This window comes from Sus scrofa, chromosome 7 (genome assembly GCF_000003025.6).
Source record: "Sus scrofa isolate TJ Tabasco breed Duroc chromosome 7, Sscrofa11.1, whole genome shotgun sequence".
Lineage (NCBI taxonomy): Eukaryota > Metazoa > Chordata > Mammalia > Artiodactyla > Suidae > Sus > Sus scrofa.
Window position 1 is genome coordinate 53019066 of NC_010449.5, and position 25429 is coordinate 53044494.

General features: G+C 42.2%; 1 protein-coding gene across 1 annotated transcript in view; it reads left to right on the plus strand.

Annotated features, from left to right (window-relative positions):
- The window catches only part of IQGAP1 (IQ motif containing GTPase activating protein 1), a 109486-nt gene continuing 85470 nt past the window's right edge, over nucleotides 1414-25429 (plus strand). Inside the window, exons 1-2 of the mRNA XM_021098910.1 lie at nucleotides 1414-1620; nucleotides 3357-3456. Coding sequence (XP_020954569.1) covers nucleotides 1566-1620; nucleotides 3357-3456 — 155 coding nt within the window. The 5' untranslated portion in view covers nucleotides 1414-1565. The remainder of the gene's footprint in view (nucleotides 1621-3356; nucleotides 3457-25429) is intronic.

Here is a 25429-nt window from a genome sequence, read left to right on the forward strand (position 1 = left end):
GAATGGGACCAAAAATCATTCAAAGTTTTTGAAAAGTGATTGGTAAAATATGCCAATATGGCAATATGACTTATAAACAGAATAAAATTTGTATGGTAAACTTAAGAGCTTAAGCACTAATTTCTGATTTTGTAATAAACTTTTGCCTGTTTTTCAATGAGGGTATTTTGTTTTCATAGGTTTTCAAGTATCTCACTTTAATATTTTGAAGGAAGAGTGGATAAACTAAAAATTGCTTGAGCAAAAAGCCCGGGGCCAGGTTGTGAAGTAGCTTATTTGGCATGCTAAGGAAGTTGGACCACATCCTGAAGGGAGTATTAGCAAAAGACTATAAAATGGAGGAACACGGCCGTGTTTGCACTTTAGAAAGAACAGGGAGTTGGTTGGCATGAGGGAAAACAGAGGTGATGACAATCTAAACAATGTAATCACAGTAGTGATGGAGACAAAATCAAGACACTTCAGAAAAAAATACCGATTGCCTGTAGGGCGTGAACCAAGCGCGAAGTTTCGACTGAGAACTGAGCACCATTAACAGATTTTAACAGGAGGAGGGTCAGTGTTTGACACGTTTAAAATGTTCGTGGGCTTCACAGGTTAAAATGTCCATTACACAGCGGAAAACGATGAGCCAGGGCTTCTAGAAAGTCTGGTCTGAGAATTACATTTAGAGTTCCTTAGCATTTTAAGGTGAGCGTGGATAAAGCGGGCAAAGAAAAAACAGAAGAGGGCTGAGCACAAAATTCCGTTGAATTCCAATATTTTCAGGGCAGGCCACAAGTTGCAAGGGAAGAGGCATCCCTAAAAGAGGCAAAGAGTGCCCTAAAAAGAACTTGCAAAGAATAGTGGCAAGGAAACTAAGGGAAGGAAGTCTGGACAATTCTCCTGCTCTAGCATCCACTTCTCAAATACTTAGGGGAGTTAAGCAGTTCAAATCTGGCGACTGCTGGCGAATCTGGGAGAAGACTGAGTCAGACTGCCAGACTGTGCAGCCCCTTAAGGCAGTTTGGGTCTTGCCTCTGTTCACAACAACACGCTGAGCCACTTCAAAGGAGGCCTTCCCTGAGCACTCGGGTGCAGAAGAGTTTGGCTAGGCAAGCAGGAGAAGGAGGGTGCCCACATTTTTTATTTCAAGCTACCGACACTGGTGGCCTTTTTGTAGGAGGTGCGGTTGGGGCGGCGGCCGGCGAGGGCAGGGATCCAGAACGGGTCGGGGCCTTGTCAGTGGAGCGGAGCTGACAGCAAGATTGGCGGGCAGGCTCCACCTTCTTCCTTCCGCCTCTTGAGGGCGTAGCGGGCGCAGGGCGGGGGCTAGTGGAGGCGTTGGGAGGGTCAGGCCCCGCCTCCTTTCGCTCACTCTGGTCAGCGCGGCAAGGCGGGGCCGCTGGGGCGGGGCCTGCGGGTGGGGCCGGCGGTGTGGGGCGTGGCCTTCGGGTGGGGCCGGTGGCGTGGGGCGGGGCCTGCGGGACCAGGGCAGCCCGCGCACTGTGCAGGAGCAGCAGCCGCCGCCGCCCTCGCCTCCAAGGTTTTGCTGCTTCCTGAGCAGAGACCCGGGCTCGGCCGCCATGTCCGCCACGGACGAAGTTGACGGACTGGGCGTGGCTCGGCCACACTATGGCTGTGAGTGCGGGCTCCGCAGCGCGGGGGTCTCGGGGCCGGGCTCGCTGCTTCCGAGGCGCCGTTTACCCGGGGGCTCGCTGGGCGGGTGGGGCAGGGTGGCTGTGGGCCGCGCGTACCCGGAAGAGCCGGTGTCGCGGGGTGGCGGACGGCAAGGACCCTAACCCGCGCCCCCTCGGTCTCCGAGGCGGCGGCGGGGGGGACCCAGGCGACCTCCCCGCCTTCTCCCGGGCGCTGCGGCTGGAGGGCCCCACCCAGCGCCTCCCGCTACTCAGCTTGGCCAAGATTGGGGAGACGGCCTAGGGTGAGGTGGCAGGAGGACGGGGCAGGGCGTGTCCCAGGGACCGGAGACGCGGGCTCTGCACGGGCGTAGTGAGAAGGTGCTGCCCGAGTGCTGCCTGCGAGGTAGACTCAGGGTCCAGACCTGCCCGGCCCCAGGCTAGCTGAAAGGTGCGGTCTTGGGCAGGTCACTTCAGCTTTCTCGGGATCCCTCTGCAGGATTTCAAAAGTGGAGGGGAAAAAACCCCAAACCTCCGACTTCCTCATTTTCCGAACCTCATTTTCTGTACCTGTCCCACTGAACTGCGGGCGGATTAGTTACCACTGGGCAAAGGAGAGGCCTTTGGAGTCTGGAGGTTTTCGATTTTATTTTATATTCTATGAATAATGTTGTGTTTTCAGATACTTTCACTCAACAGTTATATACGACGAGGTATTGTGTCACGTTGGTGACAAAGATGAGTAAGACCAGACCCTGCCTTGAAAGAATGTTTTTATCAGAGAGACAGGCAGGTGTACTATCTAATGATAATAAGGAGTGATAGAGATGCCCTGCACCAGCTGGACTTACACTATAAGGTGGGGGTGGGGGAGGGGCCTGGGGAAGGCAGGAGGAACCCAGAGAGGACTTTTGAACAGAGCCCTGCAGGATGCTGTGCGTTTTGACAGGGCAGGGTGGGGCCTGAGACGTGACCTGAAGAGGAAGAGTGTGAACTAAGGTATTGACGAGCAGAAGAGCCCTGTGCGGGTTGGGAACTGAGCGGTGTGGAGTGCACAGTGGTAGGGGGAGGGGAGGGAGAGGAGTTTCCCAAAGCAGTCCGGCTAAACTGGGACAGGCATTGAATGCCAACCCCAGGAATTTGGAGTTTATTCCATATCCTGGGTGCCCATAAAGGGAAGCAGATTCCTTTGAAGTTAAGCTCATAGGCTTTTGAGACAGACTGGGTGTGAATCCAGGCCCCACCATTTAGAAGCCATGGGGCTAAGATCACCCAGCCTCACTTTCCTCATTTGTAAAATGGGAGTGATAATCACAGGATTGTTGTGGGGCTTCCCTAAGAGAATGCATGTAAAATGCAGATCACAATTACACCACTTAGTTTCTCAATGACTGCTGGCTGTAATTATTAATACAAGAGGGAAAAACATGAAGAGCTCTGGATTTAGAAGGAGTCTGGCGGATAGACCAGCACAGATTTGGACCAAAATCTCAAGTCAGTATTTTTCAAGTCACCCTGAAATTTAGTACATGTTCATAATATTGTAGTTTTAAACAAAGATTAGGATGCATATGGTCGAACTCTGTGGTTCCTGTCTTAGGAAAGTCCCTGTAGGATGCCTGGCTGTGCACACATTACCCTGACTCTAGGTGGCTAGCAGGAATTTGATGCTGTGGCATTCTTTTATCACTCAGGAAGGGTACAGATTCTTGTGCTGACCTTCTTTCTTTCATGTTCTAGCTGTCCTGGATAATGAGAGACTTACTGCAGAGGAGATGGATGAAAGGAGACGTCAAAATGTGGCTTATGAGTACCTGTGTCATTTGGAAGAAGCAAAGAGGTAAAGATTGGCTGGCTGGAGAGAAGATTGGGAGAAGGGAGCTGATAATGGTGTGAACAAAAATAAAGATCTCTGGGTATGTTGTAGATGTGCCTGTAGGAGGCTGGTAGTTGGAAGAAATAAGTAAGTATAGATAGGATAGGGTATTTTTCTTTGTTTCTTTTTTTTTTGTCTTTTTGCCTTTTCTTGGGCTGCTCCCATGGCATATGGAGGTCCCCAGGCTAGGGGTCTAATCGGAGCTGTTGCTGCCAGCCTACGCCACAGCCACAGCAACAGCAACGTGGGATCTGAGCCTTACCTTTGACCTACACCACAGCTCATGGCAATGCCAGATCCTCAACCCACTGAGCAAGGCCAGGGATTGAACCGCAACCCCATGGTTCCTAGTCGGATTTGTTAACTATTGAGCCACGATGGGAACTCCGAGGATACGGTATTTTTCACAGGAGCAAGTAGCCTTCATGGCACTTTATCATGAAACAATCTGATGGGCACATACGTATCCTAAAAATTTCCATATTTGTGTTTTGCAGTTTTATGCTTATGGTGCATGTTTTGGGCACTACCAGCTCTAGGGGAGAAATAGCATTTTTAAGATTTGAAGTTTTTGGCCTTACCATTTCACTGGTTCTTCACCGGTTTTGTTTTATATATGAATTGGGTCTCTTCTCCCCTTGGTAGTGCTCTGGGTATAGGTCCATCCATTTGGCAATATTCAAAGGCTGTTTACCAAGGGCAATGTCCTCTGCATTCTTTGTGAAGTAAATGTACAACTGCTGTTTTCCTTTTTCACATGCTCCAAGACCTTGTGGTCTTATTCTTAAAAGTGTGGATTTGCTGTCAGTGGTTCATTTCTTTTGTTCTGGTGCTTAAGTTTCTTTCAAGGCCCCAGGGTAGACAGATGTAATTACAGATCATGTACCCTATAAGTGAGCTTTGGTAGAGAAGGCCAGCAAGGGATAGTGGGAGGTTTTTGTTGTTAAGTCTAATGAAAATCAAGGATGTTTCAAACAGTGCTAATAAACAAGAGTGTTTTTGTCTTATTTTGTCTTTTTAATCCTAAATATCTTAAAACGCTGCAGGAAAGTCCAGAGAACAATACAACAAAATCCATGTATTTCAAAACACGCAGATGTTAGCCCTTCAGATTTTTCCATTTTTCTCTCAAAAGACACAATTGGAGTTCCCTTTGCACCCTTTCCTGGTCCCAGTCCCCTCAGTTCCATTCCTGGAGGTACCACTAACATGCATTTGATGCATCTTTTTGAATCCAGGCTTCTTTTCTGAGCTTACAGTCCTTCCATTAGACTGGGGGCGGGTTGTGAGGGGATTAGTGGTGATTTAGGTGGAGAGAATGATAATAGCACTTGTTTCTCTAAATAGAAGGTTAGACCCTAGGAGCTGAATATGTTGTTAGAAACGGGGATGTTTCTCATACAAGGTTTGTAAGGGTCCTGTGAGCAAAAATATTAAGTCTTTTGCTACTTAATCTGTGGACTAGATAAAGTCCACAGTTTGGAAGGTAAAGAATTTGAAAGCTGCAGCTGATGTGAGAGGCCATCTTGTGCTCTGTGAAGTCTTGGTGTCTTTGTTGCGGTGACCTGGGAGTGAGAGAGAAGGTCCTCACCCTGCCTAAAGCATATCTATTTTTTTGGCTTTTTGCCATTTCTTGGGCCGCTTCCGCGGCATAAGGAGTTTCCCAGGCTAGGGGTCGAATCGGAGCTGTAGCCACAGCAACTCTGGATCTGAGCCGCGTCTGCGACCTACACCACAGCTCACGGCAATGCCAGATCCTTAACCCACTGAGCAAGGCCAGGGATGGAACCCGCAACCTCATGGTTCCTAGTCGGATTCGTTAACCACTGCTCCACGACGGGAACTCCAAGCATTTCTATTTTTAATAATAGATTTCCACAGTAAAATTTCCTTTCTACAGAGGGTATCCTGACTAACATCTCCTTGCTACCACTAATAGTTCCGTTTCTAATCTATTTCAACCATCCTATTTCAGCAAGTAAACTGAGGCCTGCCTTTTCATAGTCTACTATAGTTTTCTTGATTGAAGAATAGCTGTCAACATTTTATACAATGGTTTTTTTTTTTTAGTCTTTTTTAGGGCTGTACCTGTGGCATATATGGAGTTCCCAGGCTGGGGGGTCAAATTGGAGCTGTAGCTGCGGCCTACACCACAGTCACAGCAACGCCAGATCCAAGCCGCATCTGCAATCTACGCCACAGCTCACGCCAATGCCAGATCCTTAACCTTGAGCAAGGCCAGGGATTGAACCTGCGACCCTCATGGATACTAGTCAGATTCTTTTCCGTTGAGCCACAGCAGGAACTCCCAGTATAGTGGTTCTTAACTGGGGTTATACGTTAGAATCACCTGGGGAACTTTAAAAAAAAAAATAGACCCAGAATCTCTGGGTCTTGCCACAGAGATTCTGGTATAGTAGATCTGGGCTGGAAGGTCTAGATACCTGTATATTTTATTTGTTTACTCATTCATTTATTTATTTTTAAAATTATAGTTGATTTATGATTGCCTCCATAAAATAAACCTTGTATAATTTCTGCTGTACAAAGTGATCCAGTTATACATTTATGTACTTTTTTCCCCACATTATCCTCCATCCTGTTCCATTGTTAAATGATTAGATATAGTTCCCTGTGCTCTACAGCAGGATCTCATTGCTTATCCATTCTAAATGCAATAGTTTGCATCTACCTGTATGGTTTTTTTTTTTTTTGTCTTTTTGCCATTTCTTGGGCTGCTCCCTCGGCATATGGAGGTTCCCATGCTAGGGGTCTAATCGGAGCTGTAGCCGCCAGCCTCCGCCAGAGCCACAGCAACGCAGGATCGGAGCCGCGTCTGCAACCTACACCACAGCTCACTGCAACGCCGGACCCTTAACCCACTGAGCAAGGCCAGGGATCAAACCCGCAACCTCATGGTTCCTAGTCGGATTCGCTAACCACTGCGCCACGACAGGAACTCCCCTACCTGTATATTTTAAATGCGTTTAGTGGTTCCGATGGTCCCATTTCTCACCTGCCCCTCCCCCCACTCTCACCCAGTAGAGAAACAAGATTTAAAACATTTTTGGAACTCTACCTTATGCTGGGTTATGATAGCCTGAATAGGATGGTTCTCTTCATCATGTTTCCTTCAAGTGCTGTACTAGAAAGGTCGTTCATTTCCGTCTCCTCTAGAGCATGTTCCTTGCTGTCAGGTATAAAAATTTTTTGCCCAGAATAGAAATGGAGCCTATTTCTTTTAAAATCCATCCAGGGCAGTCCACAGTCCCCTGGGACTAAAAAAGTTGGGTGCTTTTGCATACTTAGGAAGTGACTAAGGCAGTGAGACATTTATGACTTATTTTTTATACTTTGCGTTTTGGCCTTGCATTGAGGAAATTGTGCCTGGTTTATTTTATGGAGGCAATCATAAAATCCGGATGCAGTGTTTTTGTTTTTGTTTAAGGCTTTGATTAGAAAATCAACTGGGGAAGCACCTATTTAGACTTTACAACCAGAGTGGGCTAGAACAAGAAGCCAAGGAATGTCATGCTGAGAAAAGAAGAGGGGGATTCCTCCTGGCCACCTGATGTGGCCACTGCCACTCTAAGAAGTATTGGAGGTGTACCACAGCCAGATCACATGCTCTTCCTTATTAGCTGGGGCTTCAGCACCCAGTCATGTCTCCTACCCTGGTGAGCTGCACTGTACCTTGTGTGCTGCTGGGTCCCCCTTTCCTCTCTAGCACAAGTCCATTTTGCCTTTTTGGATTGGCCCCATCTCATTTCCTTCATAACCTCCACCCCTCCCAAGTTGGAGGAGTCCCAAGGTTTGGAATTTATACCAGTTCCAAAGCCAGGAAGAAAGATCAGAGAGCTCCTAGGGAGAAAAGGTTCCCCTCTTTAGTTCTATTTATAATACTGCTACTCCTCCCACTGAAAGCTCCACCTTCTAGCACAGTGGCCCCATTGTGCGTCCTAGGCCACTCCATTTTCTCTGTACCTGTAACAGAGCCCTTACGTGGGAAGAGAGGAGAGTGTGGAGAAAAAGAGCATATAAATGTGTGCAGACAGGGAGTGTAAGTAAGAGTGTAAATAGAGAAATGAGAGTGTGCTCTGGTGTGAGTTTCTGTTTCCCCAAAAGGTCAAGTGGGAAAGTTTAGGAGTGATTCCGTAAAAATATGCACTGGGAGTGGTTGGGAAATAGAAAATGCAGATATTCTGCTTTTCTTTATCGTTTGAAGAGTAGCTTTAATATGGAAGTTAAGTTAGTCTAATGAAATATCATCTAAAGCTTCAGGGTTTTAAGCTAAGGGCTGCAGAGCAGACCAAGAACTTATAAGCAGGATATCTTAAATTATGTATTTATGTTTAAATATGAGTTTATTTTTATCCTTTGGTCCTTTCTGATTGGGCTTTATGTTTGGGCTAAGGAGCAGTTGTATTATAGAGAGGAATGGCATTTTCACTCAGTTGAAGGAGGCGAGGTTTAAATATGTGAGGCGTGGTAGGTGCCCAGGTCTTGGACAAGAGGAAGTAATAGATCAGCAGGTTCAGGTGAAAAGAACCAAGAAAAGACCATAACAGGTAGAGCAGGACAGGGCAGTCTGCAGGTGAGGAGAATTTATGTGTATTATTAGAAATGGAAAAAAATTCAGTTAAAGGTCCTAGTAGGAAGGTGAATTCCAGCACCCCCCAAATTTGACAATTTAGGATTCCTTCTTTCAGAGGCTGGCTAGTGTGCCTCTTTGAGCCTGTTATGGGCCACCTTCCTTCTGCTCAGTGTCCAGACCCCAGCTCAAGGGGCTGGACACATCCCCCTTATAGAAGGGAAAGTGAGGGCTAGGGCTGACTGGAGACTGTCAGAAACCACGTGATATTGACAAGCAGTTAGCACTAAATAGAGGCGCTTTACCTTCTGTAATTTAGGGGAATTAAAAAAGTATCTTGGAAAGAAATCATGGAAACAAATTCCCTTTTGTGCACATGTCTTTGTTACTGGCATCAAATGCTTTCCAGGATGGGCTCTTCAGATCTCTTTCCCTTTAAGTGGGGTCAGAATTCCAGTAACATCTGGATATATCCAGACTGGCACACCGTGATCATGAAAAGAGACGTTAAAGACATTTAACTAGAAGCTTGCCTACCAGCTCCCATAATTCTCAAATGGAGGAATATTGCTTAAAGATCGAGGAGGATCATTTTTAGGAGCTTGACTCAAAAGTTTCCTTTTACAGATGAGAAAACTAATTTAATTGCTTCATGAGATCCAGTGTGGTTAGTAAACATAGCTTTTTAATGGTACTTTGGGATTACAAGCTGGATGCATTTATGTATTTATGATTATCAAGGAGAAATATGGGGTGGGACTTATTTTTAACTTTTAAAATGGTGACAAAGATGACAATCTTTTTTTCTGCAACTTGCCTTAGTGCAGCTGCTTTGGACAGACTCCATGGTAAGAAGTGGGTTGTGTTTAAAAGTGATAAAAATGATTCAAACTAAGAGTGCTTTTTCACTTTGTAATAATGTTACAAACGGGAGGATTAGTTCCTAGTATGGCCATGAGAAGCTATCCTACAGTGTAGCTGGGACACTTAGCAAAATTTACAGTTAAGAAATGTGGAGACGGAGTTCCCGTCGTGGCGCAGTGGTTAACGAATCCGACTAGGAACCATGAGGTTGCGGGTTCGATCCCTGCCCTTGCTCAGTGGGTTAACGATCCGGCGTTGCCGTGAGCTGTGGTGTAGGTTGCAGACACGGCTCGGATCCCGCGTTGCTGTGGCTCTGGCGTAGGCCGGTGGCTACAGCTCCGATTCAACCCCTAGCCTGGGAACCTCCATATGCCGCGGGAGCGGCCCAAGAAATAGCAACAATAACAACAACAACAACAAAAAGACAAAAGACAAAAAAAAAAAAAAAAAGAAATGTGGAGAGTAATATGGTATACATGAGGCAGTCAACTAGTTAGTAGCTCTCCTAATTACTAACAAAAGTCACATGGCTATAAAACTTTAGTGAAACAAATTTTAAAAGCCTGAATAAAACGTCTTTGAAAATCCTGACTGTTGAGGTATATGAAGTGTAAAGAACAAAGACTTTCAGTTTTGGCAGGTGTGAGTTCTGATTTTGGTTTTGCAAGTTGCTTAACCTTAAGTAGTATAGCCTAAATTTGTACTTTGCAGAATGGAGATACTGTGCATCTTAGAGAGTAACTGTGAAGGTTAAGCACCTGGCACAGTGTCTGAAATACAGTAGGCACCCCATAAATGTATCTTTATCCTGGTCCTTGGGGCAAGAGCAGATTTTATATGAAGATGATGAGGCATGTGTAAAGTTTTCTGGGGAATTTTCTGGATACTTTCAAGGTCCTAAAGGTTGGTAGCTTTAGTTTTTTCACTTCAGATTTAAGCTCTTGTCTGAAAGGAAACACCAGAAACAGAGAATACCTCTGGGGATTGGAGGGTGCGAGAAGACTTTTCCTTTTTACTTACTGCTTTTCCTTATATTTAAAAATGTGGGAGGTCCTGTCCTGACTCAGTGGAAATGAATCTGACTAGTATCCATGAGGATGCAGTTTCCATCCCTGACTTTGCTCAGTGGGATCCAGCATTGCCATGAGCTGTGGTGAAGTTTGCAAATGTGGCTCGGATCTGGCATTGCTGTGGCTGTGGTGTAGGCCGGCGGCTACAGCTCTGATTTGACCCCTAGCTTGGGAACCTCCATGTGCCACAGGTACAGCCCTAAAACGACCAATAAAATAAAATAAAAATAAAAACATGCTTTTTAGGAGTTCCTGTTGTAGCTCAGCAGTTAACAAACCCGATTAGCATCCATGAGGATGTGGGTTCGATCCCTCACCTCATTTGGTGGGTTAAGGATCTGGCGTTGCTGTGAGCTGTGGTGTAGGCTGCAGACGAGGCTCAGATCTTGCATCGCTGTGGCTGGGAACTTCCATAATACTGTGGGTACGACCCTTAAAAAAAAAAAAAAATGCTTTTTACAACGATCATGAATGTTATAATAAAGAAAAAAGGAATAGAATAAGGAAACAGAAAAACTGTCCAAGTATATAACTTTTAGAGATAATCACAAATTTAGATTTTTAAATTGCTGTATTGTCATCTTAATTTTCAGTTGATAAATGATAATGTCTATCATTTATTTAGGCTTATCCCAAAAGTTATATTGCTTTGATTTCTGGAAGAATTAAACATTTCCCCATATTTGCTTACTGTTTTTTTATTTTATTATGCAAATTGTTGATGAGGTATGTCTGTCTTCTAGGGTCATGATGTTGACTTTCATGAGCTCTCTTATGAGTCTCAACCTGTCTTATTGCTACATTTTCTCTTGATTTTCCATTTTATTTGTTACAGTACAGAAGTTTTAAATTTTATGCAGTTTGTGTTAATCTTTCTCTGTGTAATTTCTTCTATCTATCTAGATAGTTTAATTTCTGTAAAAACCTTGCTAAAATTTGAAGTTTTATATTCTGTTAGCTTTTGATTTAGTTATTGAATTTTTAAAGCATCTTAGTCTTTAAAATTCCATGGTGTTTCTAAATTATTCTGATATACTTAAAAATAGTCTTTCAGAGTTCCCTTGTGTCTTAGTAGGTTAAGGATCCAGCTTGTCACTGCTGTAGCTCAGGTCACTGCTGTGGCGTGGCTTCAGTCCGTGGCCCAGGAATTTGCACATGCCACGGGCATGGCCAAAAAGAGGGGGAAAAAATCTACTACTTATTAGCATTTGATAACTACTAAGTCAAGTATTGAATTGCACATAGTTTTATTTTCAGACCTTTTATTCTGTTATGGCGAACTGTTTTTTCATTTTTCTTGAAAGAATGTGTTATTTCATTTTCTTGTACTTGCTATTGAGAAACAATGTTTGATTTTTAGCTCCAAGACAAGTAGCCTTTTTAAAATTCATTTTCACTATTTGAAACTTGTAAAATTCTTGTTTTTTGAAGTTTACCCCGTGTTTCATATTAGAGTTGATATAGGCTTACCTGTAAAGTGGACACTCTTCTTATTTATTTTTTTGTTTATTTTAGCTTTAGGAAATTGTTATGCTTTTAATAATTGGTTCTGATTCATTAGTTCTGTCTTGGGGAGTGGTGCCTCTTGGTAGGTTAGATCTGTACATTGTTTTATGGCTGATCTTCCTTTTGTGCATTAAGTCAGCATTCTAGATATGTGTTACATATATATTTCCTGTTTCACTAACTTGATTTTCTGCCTTCTTGATTTTTTTCCTTTGTTCTGTTAATGCTAGTTTCTTTGTCTTTTTACAGTTTTCGTTTTGAACTAACTCCTTTTTCCCTCTCTACTCTTGTTAATAGATCAAGTGTTCTCTGAATATTTCATGAAGAAAAGTGTGACACCTATAGGATCCTATCAGGTGGAAAAAAGGAGCTTGTAGCCAAGAGAGTTATTTACTTATTTTCCATTTACTTATTTTTCAGTAAGTTTTGGAGTGAATATGACTACAGGAGATCAGTATTAACTGGATTGCCCATCAGTCAAAGTTAGGAAAGTCTGGTTGGGCTAAGTAGATCATTAATTTGACCTGACGTATATTTCTTTTGGTCTTAGATATCTAAGCAATATATGTGTTTATATATTTTGATGTTGCCAGTTGAAAAAAAAAATACTTGAGGACCTAAGTTGTCTTGTTCTAGGGATGTGATTTTCTGGCTTTGCATGATGATCTGTCTCTGTTTATAATTCGTTCTCTTTCACAGTTTAGCAATTAGGGATACCTGTTGATAGCAGGACCTGTTTTAAACATTTTAAAGCCATGCAGTATTTGATTGACGCGCTGTTGTTTCCACCTAGGGCTGCTGAATAAACCCGTTCACAGGAAGTGTTTGTGTAAGAAAGTGCTGGTAGGCAAAGTGAGACCATCCGGAAGTGATTCATAAGACTGGGGTTGTTTGTTTAATTCCGGACTTGGTTGCCTAGAGACCATATCTTTGAGCTAGCTGAGTGAAGTGCTACTTCAGTGCAGAGCTCCCCATTGCCTTGCCTTTTACCTGATCAAATCAGGACTCTTCCATTTGATTTTTCTTCTGGAAGAGCTTCTGGTAATCTGATTGATGCCTGTGCTTTTGCAGTGTGTGAATCAAAAAATATTAAGTATATGAATGAGGAGTTCCTGCTGTGGCGCAGTGGGATTGGAGGCATCTTGGGAGTGCTGGGACGCAGACTGTATCCCCAATCGGGCACAGCGGGTTAAGGATCTGGTGTTGCCCCAGCTTCAGCTTAGGTCGCAACTGAAGCTCGGATCTGATCCCTGGTCCCAGAACTCCAGCTTGGATCTGGTGTTGCTGTGGCTGTGGTGTAGGCCAGCAGTTGCACCTTGATTCTACCCCCAGCCTGGGATCTTCCATGTGCCGCACCTGTGGCCCTAAGAAGCAAAAAAAAGAGAGAGAGAGAGAACAATGCTTACGTAAAGTTTGAATGTTTAACATTTTTTTTACTCTTGTAATTGTTGGCAAGAATTAATTTATTTTTCAATTAGGTATATTATTATGGAAACCTCAAAACCTCAAATACAACAGCTAAGAGGAGGCAAAACAGAACAAAAGCCCCCAAACCATAAACCAACCCTGCAGTTTGCAAGAGCATTATGATATGCATTGTTTCCTGTCTGCCCTAAGATCAGTGTCCTCCTGCTTTCTCCCTCTCCATCATCCTCATCATCAGTACCATTTACTGAGCACTTAGCAAGTACCAGGCACTGTGCTAAGCACCTTATATGCATTGTCTAATTAGCTATTCTAGAAGTCCCATGAGGTGCTTTCTTATCTACATTTAACAAAAAAGAAAGGAAAGCTCAGAGAGGTTGACTCACCCATCTCTTAAGTGGTAGATCTAGATTTCAGACTTGGTGAGGACTCCAAAGCCCTTGCTGTTCCCCAGATTAGTCTGTCACTGCAGTACTTACTATTTCTGCTTTTAAAAATAATAATGACAGCAACAGTAATTACCAATAATTAAGCAGAACGATCATGTACTTTATATGCAGCATTACTCTGCAATATGCATTTTTTTTTTTTTATTTTAAAGAGGGAGAAACTGACTTAGTATCACGTTTTGAGGTCATGTAACTGTCTGTGGAATTAAAGCCCAGACCAGTTTGACACCATTGCTACTGCTGTCAACTTCTCCAGGCACCGAAGGGACATTTAATACCAAAATTAAGTCAGGTAGATTCCAGAGACATTTAACAATTGCTTAGCTGTCAAGTGGGTGAGGGAACATGAGCTATTTCCTGCTTTTTATTGCAGGATCTCTTTTCCTTGCCATTCTGCCTATGCATGAAGGCAGTTCTCTGAATGGTCTCATGTATTTTTGCAGCTAACAAATTGTTGGACGCCCTTCTTAACTTTTTCTTACTGCAGAGCTAAAGATGGTGATAGATAAGTAACTGTTAACTGTTGATTGATGAAAAATTTGTGCATGAATCCTTCCAAGAAATACAGTAAATATAAAATCCAAGTTAAGTGATTTGTTATAGGAGTCTAGAAACATGACTGGTCTGTGATATATGTGTATATTAACTTTTTTGACCTGAGTCCTGCTCACTGAGACCGTCTCCTGGAATTGAAAATGGATGAAGAGATCATATGGTTACATATAGTGACTCTGGGGAGACTAAAGAGTGCCTGATTGGTTTTCTTCTTTATAACCTGGCACCTACTTTTGATTAAACTTACAAAATCTTTGCTTCTTCCCAGTTGCTTGTTTTTTAACTAGTGACCTCATGCAGACAGGAGTGGCAAATTGGATTGGAAATTGCCTTGGATTGTTTGGCAAGAATTGTACTTTTTGGTGTTGTGGGTGGAGGAAAGTCCTGTCTGAAGACTTCTATTTCTTCTTTACTCTGAATACCTTCCTGTTGACTCATTGGAAATCATAACGAAAAGCAGAAGGAGCGTTGGAGAGGCAGCTGCCAGGCCAGAGCTTGGCTTCTTTTGGGGCAGATGTTTGGGGACTGAGAGAACTCTGGCTTTAAGAAAAATTGCAAGACTTTAGTAGAAGGAAATGCTATTATTTTGATAGGTATTGTCCATAAGGTAGAAAGTATCAGCCTGTTATTAGAGATCATTAATCAGCAACATAAAAAACTAAAAATATTCTCGCTCGCTCTTTTTTTTTTTTTTTTTGTCTTTTTGTCTTTTTTTTAGGGCCGCACCTGGTGCATATGGAGTTTCCCAGGCTAGGAGTCGAATTGGAGCTATAGCTGCCAGCCTATGCCAGGGCCACAGCAACGCCAGATCCGAGCTGTGTCTGCGACCTGCACCACAGCTCACGGCAACGCCGGATCCTTAACCCACTGAGCAAGGCTAGGGATCAAACCCACAACCTCATGGTTATTAGTCGGGTTCGTTAACCACTGAGCCACTATGGGAACTCCTAAAAATATTTGCTTGACTAGGATTAATTAGTATTCCTAAAAATAGCAGCAGAGGAACTGAAGTATGAAAAGAGGGAATGGGGCAAAATTAGAAAATTGAAAAGAAGGAAAAAAACTATGATCATTAAATTAGAAAAATGATATAGGAGTTCCCGTCGTGGAGCAGTGGTTAATGAGTCTGACTAGGAACCATGAGGCTGCCGGTTCGATCCCTGCCCTTGCTCAGTGGGTTAACAATCCAGTATTGCCGTGAGCTGTGGTGTAGGTGGCAGACGAGGCTCGGATCCCGCGTTGCTGTGTCTCTGGTGTAGGCCAGCGGCTACAGCTCCGATTAGACCCCTAGCCTAGGAACCTCCATATGCCTCGGGATCGGCCCAAGAAATGGCAGAAAGAAAAAAAAAAAAAAAGATATAAAAATAAATTTTCGGAGTTCCCATTGTGGCGCAGTGGTTAATGAATCCGACTAGGAACCATGAGGTTGTGGGTCGATCCCTGGCCTTGCTCAGTGGGTTAATGATCCGGCGTTGCCGTGAGCTGTGGTGTAGGTTGCAGATGCGGCTTGGATCCTTCGTTGCTGTGGCTCTGGCTTAGGCCGGTGGCTACAGCTCCAATTCGACCCCTAGCCTGGGAACCTCCATATGCCTCAGGAGTGGCTCAAGAAAAAATGCAAAAAGACAAAAAAATAATAATAATAATAAAATAAAATAAATAAATTTTAAATAGAAAAAGTATCATAGTATAGTAGATCATTTTATTACAAATAACATATCTCAGATGACCTTTAAAATTTTTTTTATTAAAGTATACTTGATTTGCAATGTCAGATGACCTGTAAAACAGATAAAAGTAGACAAAAGTTACTTAGTTGCTTACCATTTACATGACTGTTATAACAAAATATTTTTCCGCCCTGAAGACATAATACTGTGTCATTACTTTGGACAGTGTTTTTTATTTTTGCTTTTTTTTTGCTTTTCAGGGCTGCACCTGTGGCCTGTGGAAGTTTCCAGGCTAGGGGTCGAATCAGAGCTACAGCTGCTGGCCTGCAGCACAGCTAAAGCAATGCAGGATCCTTAACCCACTAAGCGAGGCCAGGGATTGAACCCAGGTCCTCATGGGTACTAGTTTGGTTCGTTACCGCTGAGCCACAACGGGAACTCCTGGACAGTGCTTCTTAATCATTCAGAGTTTGAAGAGGTGGTGCTTGACAACAGCTTGACTTTGGGGATTTTCCTTTAAAAACTCAGGAATAACCACAAAAATGTTTTTAGACAGATTTAGTCTTAGTTTTTTTTAATTAAAACTTTTTCCCTTTATCATTTAAAAAATAGATAATATGCGGACATGATACTTAATTCAGAGGCTCTTCCCCGCAGACAGCCCCAAAACAAACAGCCCCCCCCCCCCCCCCGCAGACAGCCCAAAACAAACAGCACCCCCCCCCCCCCCCCGCCCCAGTCCTGTTTCCCAGCCACCCAAATTTCCCGACTGGAATCACTATTACGATTGTGTGTCCTTCCAGAGAGAGTCCATGCATATGAATACAAATTGCATTTGTTTCTTTGTGTAGCTAGCACTATACATTCTGCTTTGTATCTTGTAGCATATTCCAGGTGAATACATTATAATGCTTCATTTTTTTCCTTTCACAGTTACATAGTTTTTCAGTGCAAAGGTTTAGCCTGTCAGTGGAGTTTTTACTCTTTTTTTTTTTTTTTTGTCTTTTGTCTTTTTTGGTGGTTGTTGTTGTTATTGTTGCTATTTCTTGGGCCGCTCCCACAGCATATGGAGGTTCCCAGGCTAGGGGTCGAATCGGAGCTGTAGCCACCGGCCTACGCCAGAGCCACAGCAATGCGGGATCCGAGCCGCGTCTGCAATCTACACCACAGCTCACGGCAACGCCGGATCGTTAACCCACTGACCAAGGGCAGGGACCGAACCCGCAACCTCATGGTTCCTAGTCGGATTCGTTAACCACTGCGCCACGACGGGAACTCCTGGAGTTTTTACTCTTATAGTGTTATAGTTAGCATACAGTCTGCCCTCTTGCACTTATGAGTAGTGTAGGATAAATTTCTAAAAGTAGAATTTCTAAGTCAACAGGAATATATACATTTAATATTGTCAACTTGCTCTCTCTGGAGGTTGTACCAGTTTATATATCCATCAATCTATGAGACGGCTCCCTTCCCTATGATTTCACTAACCTAGAGTATCATATATTTTTTTTCATATTTGTGAATTTCATAGGTGAAAATGGTATTTTGATTATTGTTTAATTTTCAGATTATCTTATTCTGAGTGAAGCTGAACATCTTTACATATGTTTAAAACAATTTGTATTTCCTTTTCTGTCAATTGTTTTGGCAGAATCCTTTGCTCATTTTTCTATTATGTTATTGGTCTTATCCATATAAGAACTTTTTTTTTGCTTTTTAGGGCTACACTGCGGTGTATGGAGGTTCCCAGGCTAAGGGTCTAATCGGAGCTGTAGCTGCCTGCCTACACCACAGCCACAGCAATGCCAGATCCGAGCCAAGCAGGTCTGCGACCTACACCACAGCTCAAGGCAACGCTGGATCTTTAACCCACTGAGCGAAGCCAGGGATCGAACCTGCAACCTCATGGTTCCTAGTTGGATTCATTTCTGCTGCGCCCTGATGGGAACTCCAAAACTCTTTTATATTGAGGAGGTCAATCCTTTGGATGCCATACATGTAGGAAATAATTATTCCAGCTTATCTTTTAACTTTTGCTTTTAAGGTGTTTAAAATAATTTAGAGTTTTAAACCATATTTGATTTCACTGATCCTTTATTTTTAGCTTTGGAACTTTGTATCATTTTAAGAGAGATCTTATCTGTACTGAGATTATACAAAAACATTCCCCCAGGCTTTCTTCTAGTATTTTTAGGATGTAAAGAATTTTAACATTTGACCCTTTGATCCATTTGGAATTTATTTTTTTGTGAGGAATGAAGTAGAGCTTTTTTTTCTTTTTTTCTTTAGATGATGTTGGGTAGTGTCTTTAATATTGAGCATCAGCAAAGGCTCTCTTAGGAAACGTACTCTGGAGTTTGCCATACTCTCTGGTCTTAACTTTTTTTTTTCCAGAACAAAGCAGCTTCAACTTTTGAGCTTTTTGAAACATGTGGCTTAAGTATCCTTTTAGAAAAGTCAGCTAGAAGTTTCCAGAGTGCTTTCAAGCAAGTTGTATTATGTTAAAGAGATTAATAGTATAATGAAGTTGACATTGAGAGAACAGGTTTTGGATTAACAGCTTTGACATATGCACTGTGAAGAAATGAATAAACTTGTCAAACTAACATAATATATTCTTTGTGGTAAAGGAGAGTATAGTTTTGAAGAACTTTGAAATCTGTGTAGCTTACTCCTGTATCACTATTTTTCGAGGTGTGTTCTATTAATGTCACATTAAGGAGGAATTTGGTGGTCAAATGTGTTTCAGAAATAATTGGATTAAAACAAGTGCGACAGATTATTTAACCGATGGGCTATTTAGACTATCAGGGGCTGTAAATTCTGAATCTCCAAGGGAGAGGGTAGTATAAGCAATATTCCTCGAACCTAGTTTATTATCAGACTCTTTCCTCAAAGATCATCTTTCTCAGGACTAGTGTTCCAGGGTCTTCTTGTGTGGGAAACACTATTCTCTATCAGAATAGTGGATTTGAGAGGCTATTTCAGTAAGAATTTGAAATCTGTTCATGGTCAGTTCTTAACTGTTTTTTGTTTTATTTGTAGTTTCTTTCCTTTCTCCATTGAATTCCCATATTCTTGGTTTATAGAGCTTAAATTAAAGCCATTAGGAGTTCCCATTGTGGCACAGCGGAAACGAATCCGACTAGGAATCATGAGGTTGTGGGTTTGATCCCTGGCCTCCCTCAGTGGGTTAGGGATCCGGCGTTGCCATGAGCTGTGGTGTAGGTCACAGACATGGCTAGGATCTGGCATTGCTGTAGCTGTGGCATAGGCTGGCAGCAACATCTCCGATTAGACCCCTAGCCTGGGAACCTCCATATGCTGTGGGTACAGCCCTGAAAAGACAAAAAGGACCAAAAAAAAAAAAAATTAAAGCCATTATTGTACTGATTGTGTAGGTATAGTTGCTGAACTATCACCAGTTATCTTTAAGACATTGTGAAGCACAGGAGTGTGGTTTTTAAAAAAGAGGGATTGCAAATGTACTTGTTATTAAAAAGGAGAAGATATCACAAATTCTAGTCTAGTGAACTAGTCTCTGGCAAAATTCCATTGCATATATTTTGTGAAATAGATGGCTTATGAGCACTTGGTGAGAAAAGAAGGGATTCTTTGGAGTCAACCAGGATTCCCTGAGGAAGGCCCTGTCACAGTAGCATCATTGCCTTTTGGTCAGGGTCACCAGATTGGTGAATCAGAGAAAGGGAGTAATGTCTGGATTTCGGTAAGGCATTTAAAAGTATGTCTTGTGATACTTTTGCAGACAGATTGGATAAATATGGACTTCATGGTAATGTAATTAAGATTTGTAGCCAGTTGAGTAAATCATATTCAAAAAGACCTGCTAGATGAGTGACTGCTTACTGGGTGTGGGGTTCCTTTTTGAGTGGTGAACATTTTCTGGAGTTAGGTAGTCATGGTGGTTGCACAACATTATGAATACACTAAAAACCACTGAATTGCATACTTTAAAAAGGTTTAAAATAGTAGATTTATGTTTTATAAATTTTATCTCAGGAGCTCCCTCATAACTCTGCAGGTTAAGGATCTGGTGTTATAACTGTTGTGGCTCTGGTTACATCCACGGATCAGGTTGAATCCCTGGCCTGGGAACTTCTGCATGCCTTTGGTGTGGCCAAAAAAAGTTTTTTAGCTTAAAAAAGGAGCTGCTAGGTTTTCTTACTTCCTTCCTTCCTTTCTTTCTTTTTTTTTTTTGTCTTTTTAGGGCCATACCCACAGCATATGGAGACTCCCGGGCTACGGATCGAATCGGAGCTATAACTGCAACATCAGATTTGAGCCACATCTTCGACCTGCACCATAGCTCATGGCAATGCCAGATCCTTAACACACTGAGCTAGGCCAGGGATTGAACCCCCATCCTCATGGATACTACTCAGATTTGTTTCTGCTGAGCCACAATGGAAACTCTGAGCTGCTAGGTTTTTAACTCAAAAGAGTTCTTCAAGGCATGTTACATGTAAAACATTTGCATTGGTACTTATGAATCCATATACCATCAGTGGTATATGGATCAAACTTCTTTTGTGTGGTTGGGATGGTTAAATAGACTGCATGACATAGTTTGCTTTCAGAAGAACTTGACTCTAATGATGAGATTCAATAGTGATAAATGTGACATCCTGCATTAGGATTCAAAAACTGAAGTGTCTAAATACAGAATAGAGAGAGAAGTAGCATTAGTGGGAATAGGATTAGTGGGAAAATAGGATGAATCAAACCATAAGATGTTTATTAACTCACTAATAGAAATGTGGTATATGCAGCAAAGGAAGAGATGGTTCCATTGTCATTGGAACTGATCAGAGCCTGGTTTTCAGTTCCGGAGGCTATGCTTTCAGAGGAACCTTGATGGTCTAGAGCAGGGGTCATAGGTGTGTGGTGGGATTCTTTCACACCCACAGCAGGTGCTGCTAATAGTTCAGAATCCTTACCTGAGGAAGCATTCCCAATTAGTGGGTGTCCATCCACTAGTTGAGACTTGGTTATTGCTCCAGGCCTAGAGCATATTGGATGAGCATGACCAGGATTAAAAAGGGTCTATAGATGATGATGTGTGAAGAATAATTGAAAAGACCGAGATTATTTAATATGGAAACAAGATTTAGAGCGAATCAGAATCTCAGATCAGTCTCTCATCCAGTATAGGAATTCATTCAACTGTTAACATTTTGCCTATATTTTAAAATTCCTAAGAAATGGAGGAGGGTTTCAGTTTATCATGTGTGGTACCGAAGGAACAGAACTAGGCAATGGAAATCTACTTAATATGAGGAAAAACTTTATAGCAATAAGAAATTTACAAAAAAATTTCTCCAAAGCTTGCTTTGGGAAAACCCACGTTGCAGAGATTTTCAAGCACAGACTGCATAATAGTTAATGGAAGATTATGTTCTAACCTAAGTGCTTTCTCAAGTTACTTAAAACGGTTTTTTGTTTTTATTTTTTGTCTGCCTCCATGATGGCATGTGGAAGTTTCCAGGCCAGGGATTGAACCCAAGCCTACAGCTGTAACCAAAATCATAGCAGTGACAACACCAGATCCTTAACCCACTGTGCCATGAAGGAACTCCTTAAAATAGTTTTTATTTATTGTATTATTAAAAGAGTATTTTTAAATTTTTAAAATTTATTTTTATTAAAGTATAATTGATTTATAGTGTTGTGTCAATTTCTGCTGTAGTGATCCAGTCATGCTATCTTCCATTATGTTCTCTCCCAGGAGATTGGATATAGTTCCCTGTGATTGAACATAGTAGGACCTCATTGCTTATTCATTCTAAAAGTAATAGTTTGCGTCTATTAATCCCAAACTCTCAGTCCATCCCACTCCCTCCCCCTTGTCAACCACAAGTCTGTTCTCTATGTCTGTGAGTGTTTTCTGTTTTGTAGATAGGTTCATTTGTGCCATATTTTAGAATCCACATATAAGTGATATCATAGGGTATTTGTCCTTCTCTTTCTGACTTAGTTCACTTAGTATGAGAGTTTCTAGTTGCATCCATGTTCCCACAAATGGCATTATTTCATTCCTTTTTAATGGCTGAGTTGTATATATGTACCACATCTTCTTAGTCCATTCATCTGTTGGAGATTTTTATTTTGAATGATTTGATACTATTCCATTGCTCTTTTTTTTTTTCTGACTTGCCAAAAAAAGTTGGAGAAAACACCTCCAATACAGTAAAGCAGGTAAAAAATGTTTTAGTACCTCTGTTTTTTAGGTCTCTTTAGTGGAACTAGAGAAGATGTGAAAGTATAACCCAGTCCTGCCCTTATGGGGCTTACAGATTAATTGGACAGACAGGGCATAACCATTTGAAAAGTTACTCAGCATCAGAGGATGAAAAATCTAATGTCACAAGGCAATATAGATTGCCAAGGAAATGATGCAAACCGCTCATTTTTGAGGGTTTAGCTAAGGGAAAGATTATTTTATGGCTGAGTTTTGAAATATAGTCTGAAATTATATGGGTGAAAAGGGAAGGCATAACAATATGTGTATTTGTCTTGTTCTTGTGTCCTCCTTTGGAGGTGAGACTGTCATTTTCTACTTCTTGGTATCCAACGGCACCTCCTTCCACAGTGCTTTCCCCAAAGCAGATGCCTAGAATATCAGTCAGTTGAATTGGTGCAAAGTTGTGTGGAATGTTGGGGCTGTGTGGTTGAGAGAGTTTCAGTATTGATGGTGATGAGCGTTTAGGGTAATTTCTTTTTCTTTTATTACTTGGTTGTAGTTGAGACCAGGATTTTGGTCCTTAAGAAAGAAGAGTTTGTGTCATTCAGCTTCAAATTAAATCAGAAAAGGATTCCACTCTTTTACTTTAATAACAAAAAGAGGTAAAGAGATACAAAGTGCCATAAGAAAGCTTTGAGGAAGTCTGGAGGAAGAAGAGATTATTTCCAGTGGTAGATTATGGAAGAATTCATGGAAGAGGTGATTTTTGGAAGTAGCATTTGAATTGTCAGAGATGGGTGGGCTGATCAAAAGTTTTACCCACCTTCATTCCTAGTAGACATCTTCGTCCCTAGCTTCTCATATCACAACTCGATGACCTCTAATTTCTCTACAAACTCCCTCAATTTTTCTGGCCCTAACAAATTTATCCCATCTCATTTAACATGCCGACTTGACCTCCTTCCCTGTAGCAACAGGAGAACTATTTTTCTTCCTTTTTCTTCTCTCTGTGGGCTGCATCCTATCCCTTCTTGTCTTCTAGGATTCTTATCTGCTATTATTTTCTTAACTATAACTTGAACTTTATCCTGACAATTCGGTCTCTTTAGCACATAAACATCATCACCCATTCAAGATATATTCCCTTAATCCTAGACCCTTGCCTGGTTATTGTCCCTTCTTTTCTCCTTCAAGGAAAACTTGTCTTTATTCCCTCTATCCACTGTTTTATCTTAACTCTTGTGGGGGTGATTCATGGGCCCTGCTTTCCCTCGCTGAAATCTTTCTTGCACAGATCTCCAGTGACTTAATTGCTGTGCCCATTGGAAAACTTTCAGTACTTATCTTACTTAATCTCTGCAGCACATGACACTCTTATCTATTCACCTCCTGAGGTTTTCTTCCTTTTTAACTATCTTTTTATTTATTATTTTTTTGCTTTTCACTGTTCTATTATACTTCATTCATCAAGTACATGTTGAATATCTATATATATCAGGCACTGATTTGGTGCTGGGCATGCAGCATCCATTATTATTATTTTAAATTATTATTTCCGTAGATCCCAAAGTGGCTCAGTGGTTAACGAATCTGACTAGGAACCATGAGGTTGCGGGTTCGATCCCTGCCCTTGCTCAGTGGGTTAACAATCCGGCGTTGCCGTGAGCTGTGGTGTGGGTTGCAGACGCAGCTCGGATTCCACGTTGCTGTAGCTCTGGTATAGGCCTGCGGCTACAGCTCCGATTCAACTCCTAGCCTGGGAACCTCCATATACTGCAGGAGCGGTCTAGCAATGGCAAAAAGACAAAAAGACAAAAAGACAAAAAAAAAAAAATTATTTCCCCAATACAATTTTTTTTCTACTGTACAGCATGGTGACCCAGTTAAACATACATGTACACATTCTATTTTCGCACATTATCATGCTCCATCATAAATGACTAGACATAGTTCCCAGGGCTACACAGCAGGATCTCATTGTTAATCCATTCCAAAGGCAATAGTTTGTACCTATTAACCCTAAGCTCCCCAACCACCCCACTCCCTCCCCCTCCCCCTTGGCAACCACAAGTCTATTCTCCAAGTCCATGATTTTCTTTTCTGTGGAAAGGTTCAATTGTGCCTCATATTAGATTCCAGATATAGGTGATATCATATGGTATTTGTCTTTCTCTTTCTGACTTCACTCAGTATGAGAATCTCTAGTTCCATCCATGTTGCTGGAAGTGGCATTATTTTGTTCTTTTTTTTTTTTTTTTTTTTTTGTCTTTTTGCCTTTTCTTGAGTGCTCCTGCAGCATATGGAGGTTCCCAGGCTAGGGGTCTAATCGGAACTGTAGCCACCAGCCTACATCACAGCCACAGCAACGCGAGATCCGAGCCATGTCTGCGACCTACACCATAGCTCATGGCAATGCTGATCCTTAACGCACTGAGCAAGGCCAGGGATCGAACCTGCAACCTCATGGTTCCTAGTTGGATTCATTTCCACTGTGCCACAATGGGAACTCCTATTTCGTTCTTTTTTAATGGCTGAGTAGCATTCCATTGTGTATATATACTACATCTTCCCAATCCAATCGTCTGTTGATGGACATTTGGGTTGTTTCCATGTCTTGGCTATTGTGAATAGAGCTGCAGTGAACATGTGGGTGCATGTGTCTTTTTTAAGGAATATTTTGTCCAGGTATATGCCCAAGAGTGGGATTCCTGGGTCATATGGTAGTTCTATGTATAGATTTCTAAGGTATCTCCATACTGATCTCCATAGTGGTTGTACAACTATCTTTTTATACTTTTAAAATTTTGACCTGTGTAGATATATTGCCTATATAAGAAAACAAATCCATGCGGTACCTCCTTTAGGAAGCTTATCTGGACACCCACTCTTACCCTAGGTCCTAGTTAGATACCCGTCTCTTGTGTCTCTATAGCCTATACACCCCACCCTGGCCCATATATTTTTATTGTAGCTTTTCACAATATGTTGTAAGTGCTTTATATTTTTCTCTTCCCTAATTTACTGTAGGCTTAGAGGGCAAGGGCTATGTCCTCAATGATTATCATAGTTAATCCCACTTCCTGACATGTTCTCACTAAAGACTAGATCTGGAAAATTAATTTTTTGGCATATTTCTTGCTCTACAGGCTTTCTTTGTTTCCCCGGGCTCTAGCAGCTGTGGCATTTGGCAGTGACTCAGAGAATTGTTTTTTGCAAAGGAATACGTACCTGTTTTCCACCTAGTTGGGGACGCTCACCTTTTCTCTCCTCAAGATCTGCTCACATCCAGCAGTTGTGAGCAGATAAAGGCTTAGACTTTTTTTTTTTTTTTTGTCTTTTTGCCATTTCTTGGACCGCTCCCACGGCATATGGAGGTTCCCAGGCTAGGGGTCTAATCGGAGCGGTAGCTGCCAGCCCACGCCAGAGCCACAGCAACATGGGATCCGAGCCACGTCTGCGACCTACACCACAGCTCACGGCAACGCCGGATTGTTAACCCACTGAGCAAGGGCAGGGATCGAACCCGCAACCTCATGGTTCCTAGTCAGATTCGTTAACCACTGCGCCACGACGGGAACTCCAAGGCTTAGACTTTAACTCACTTTGAA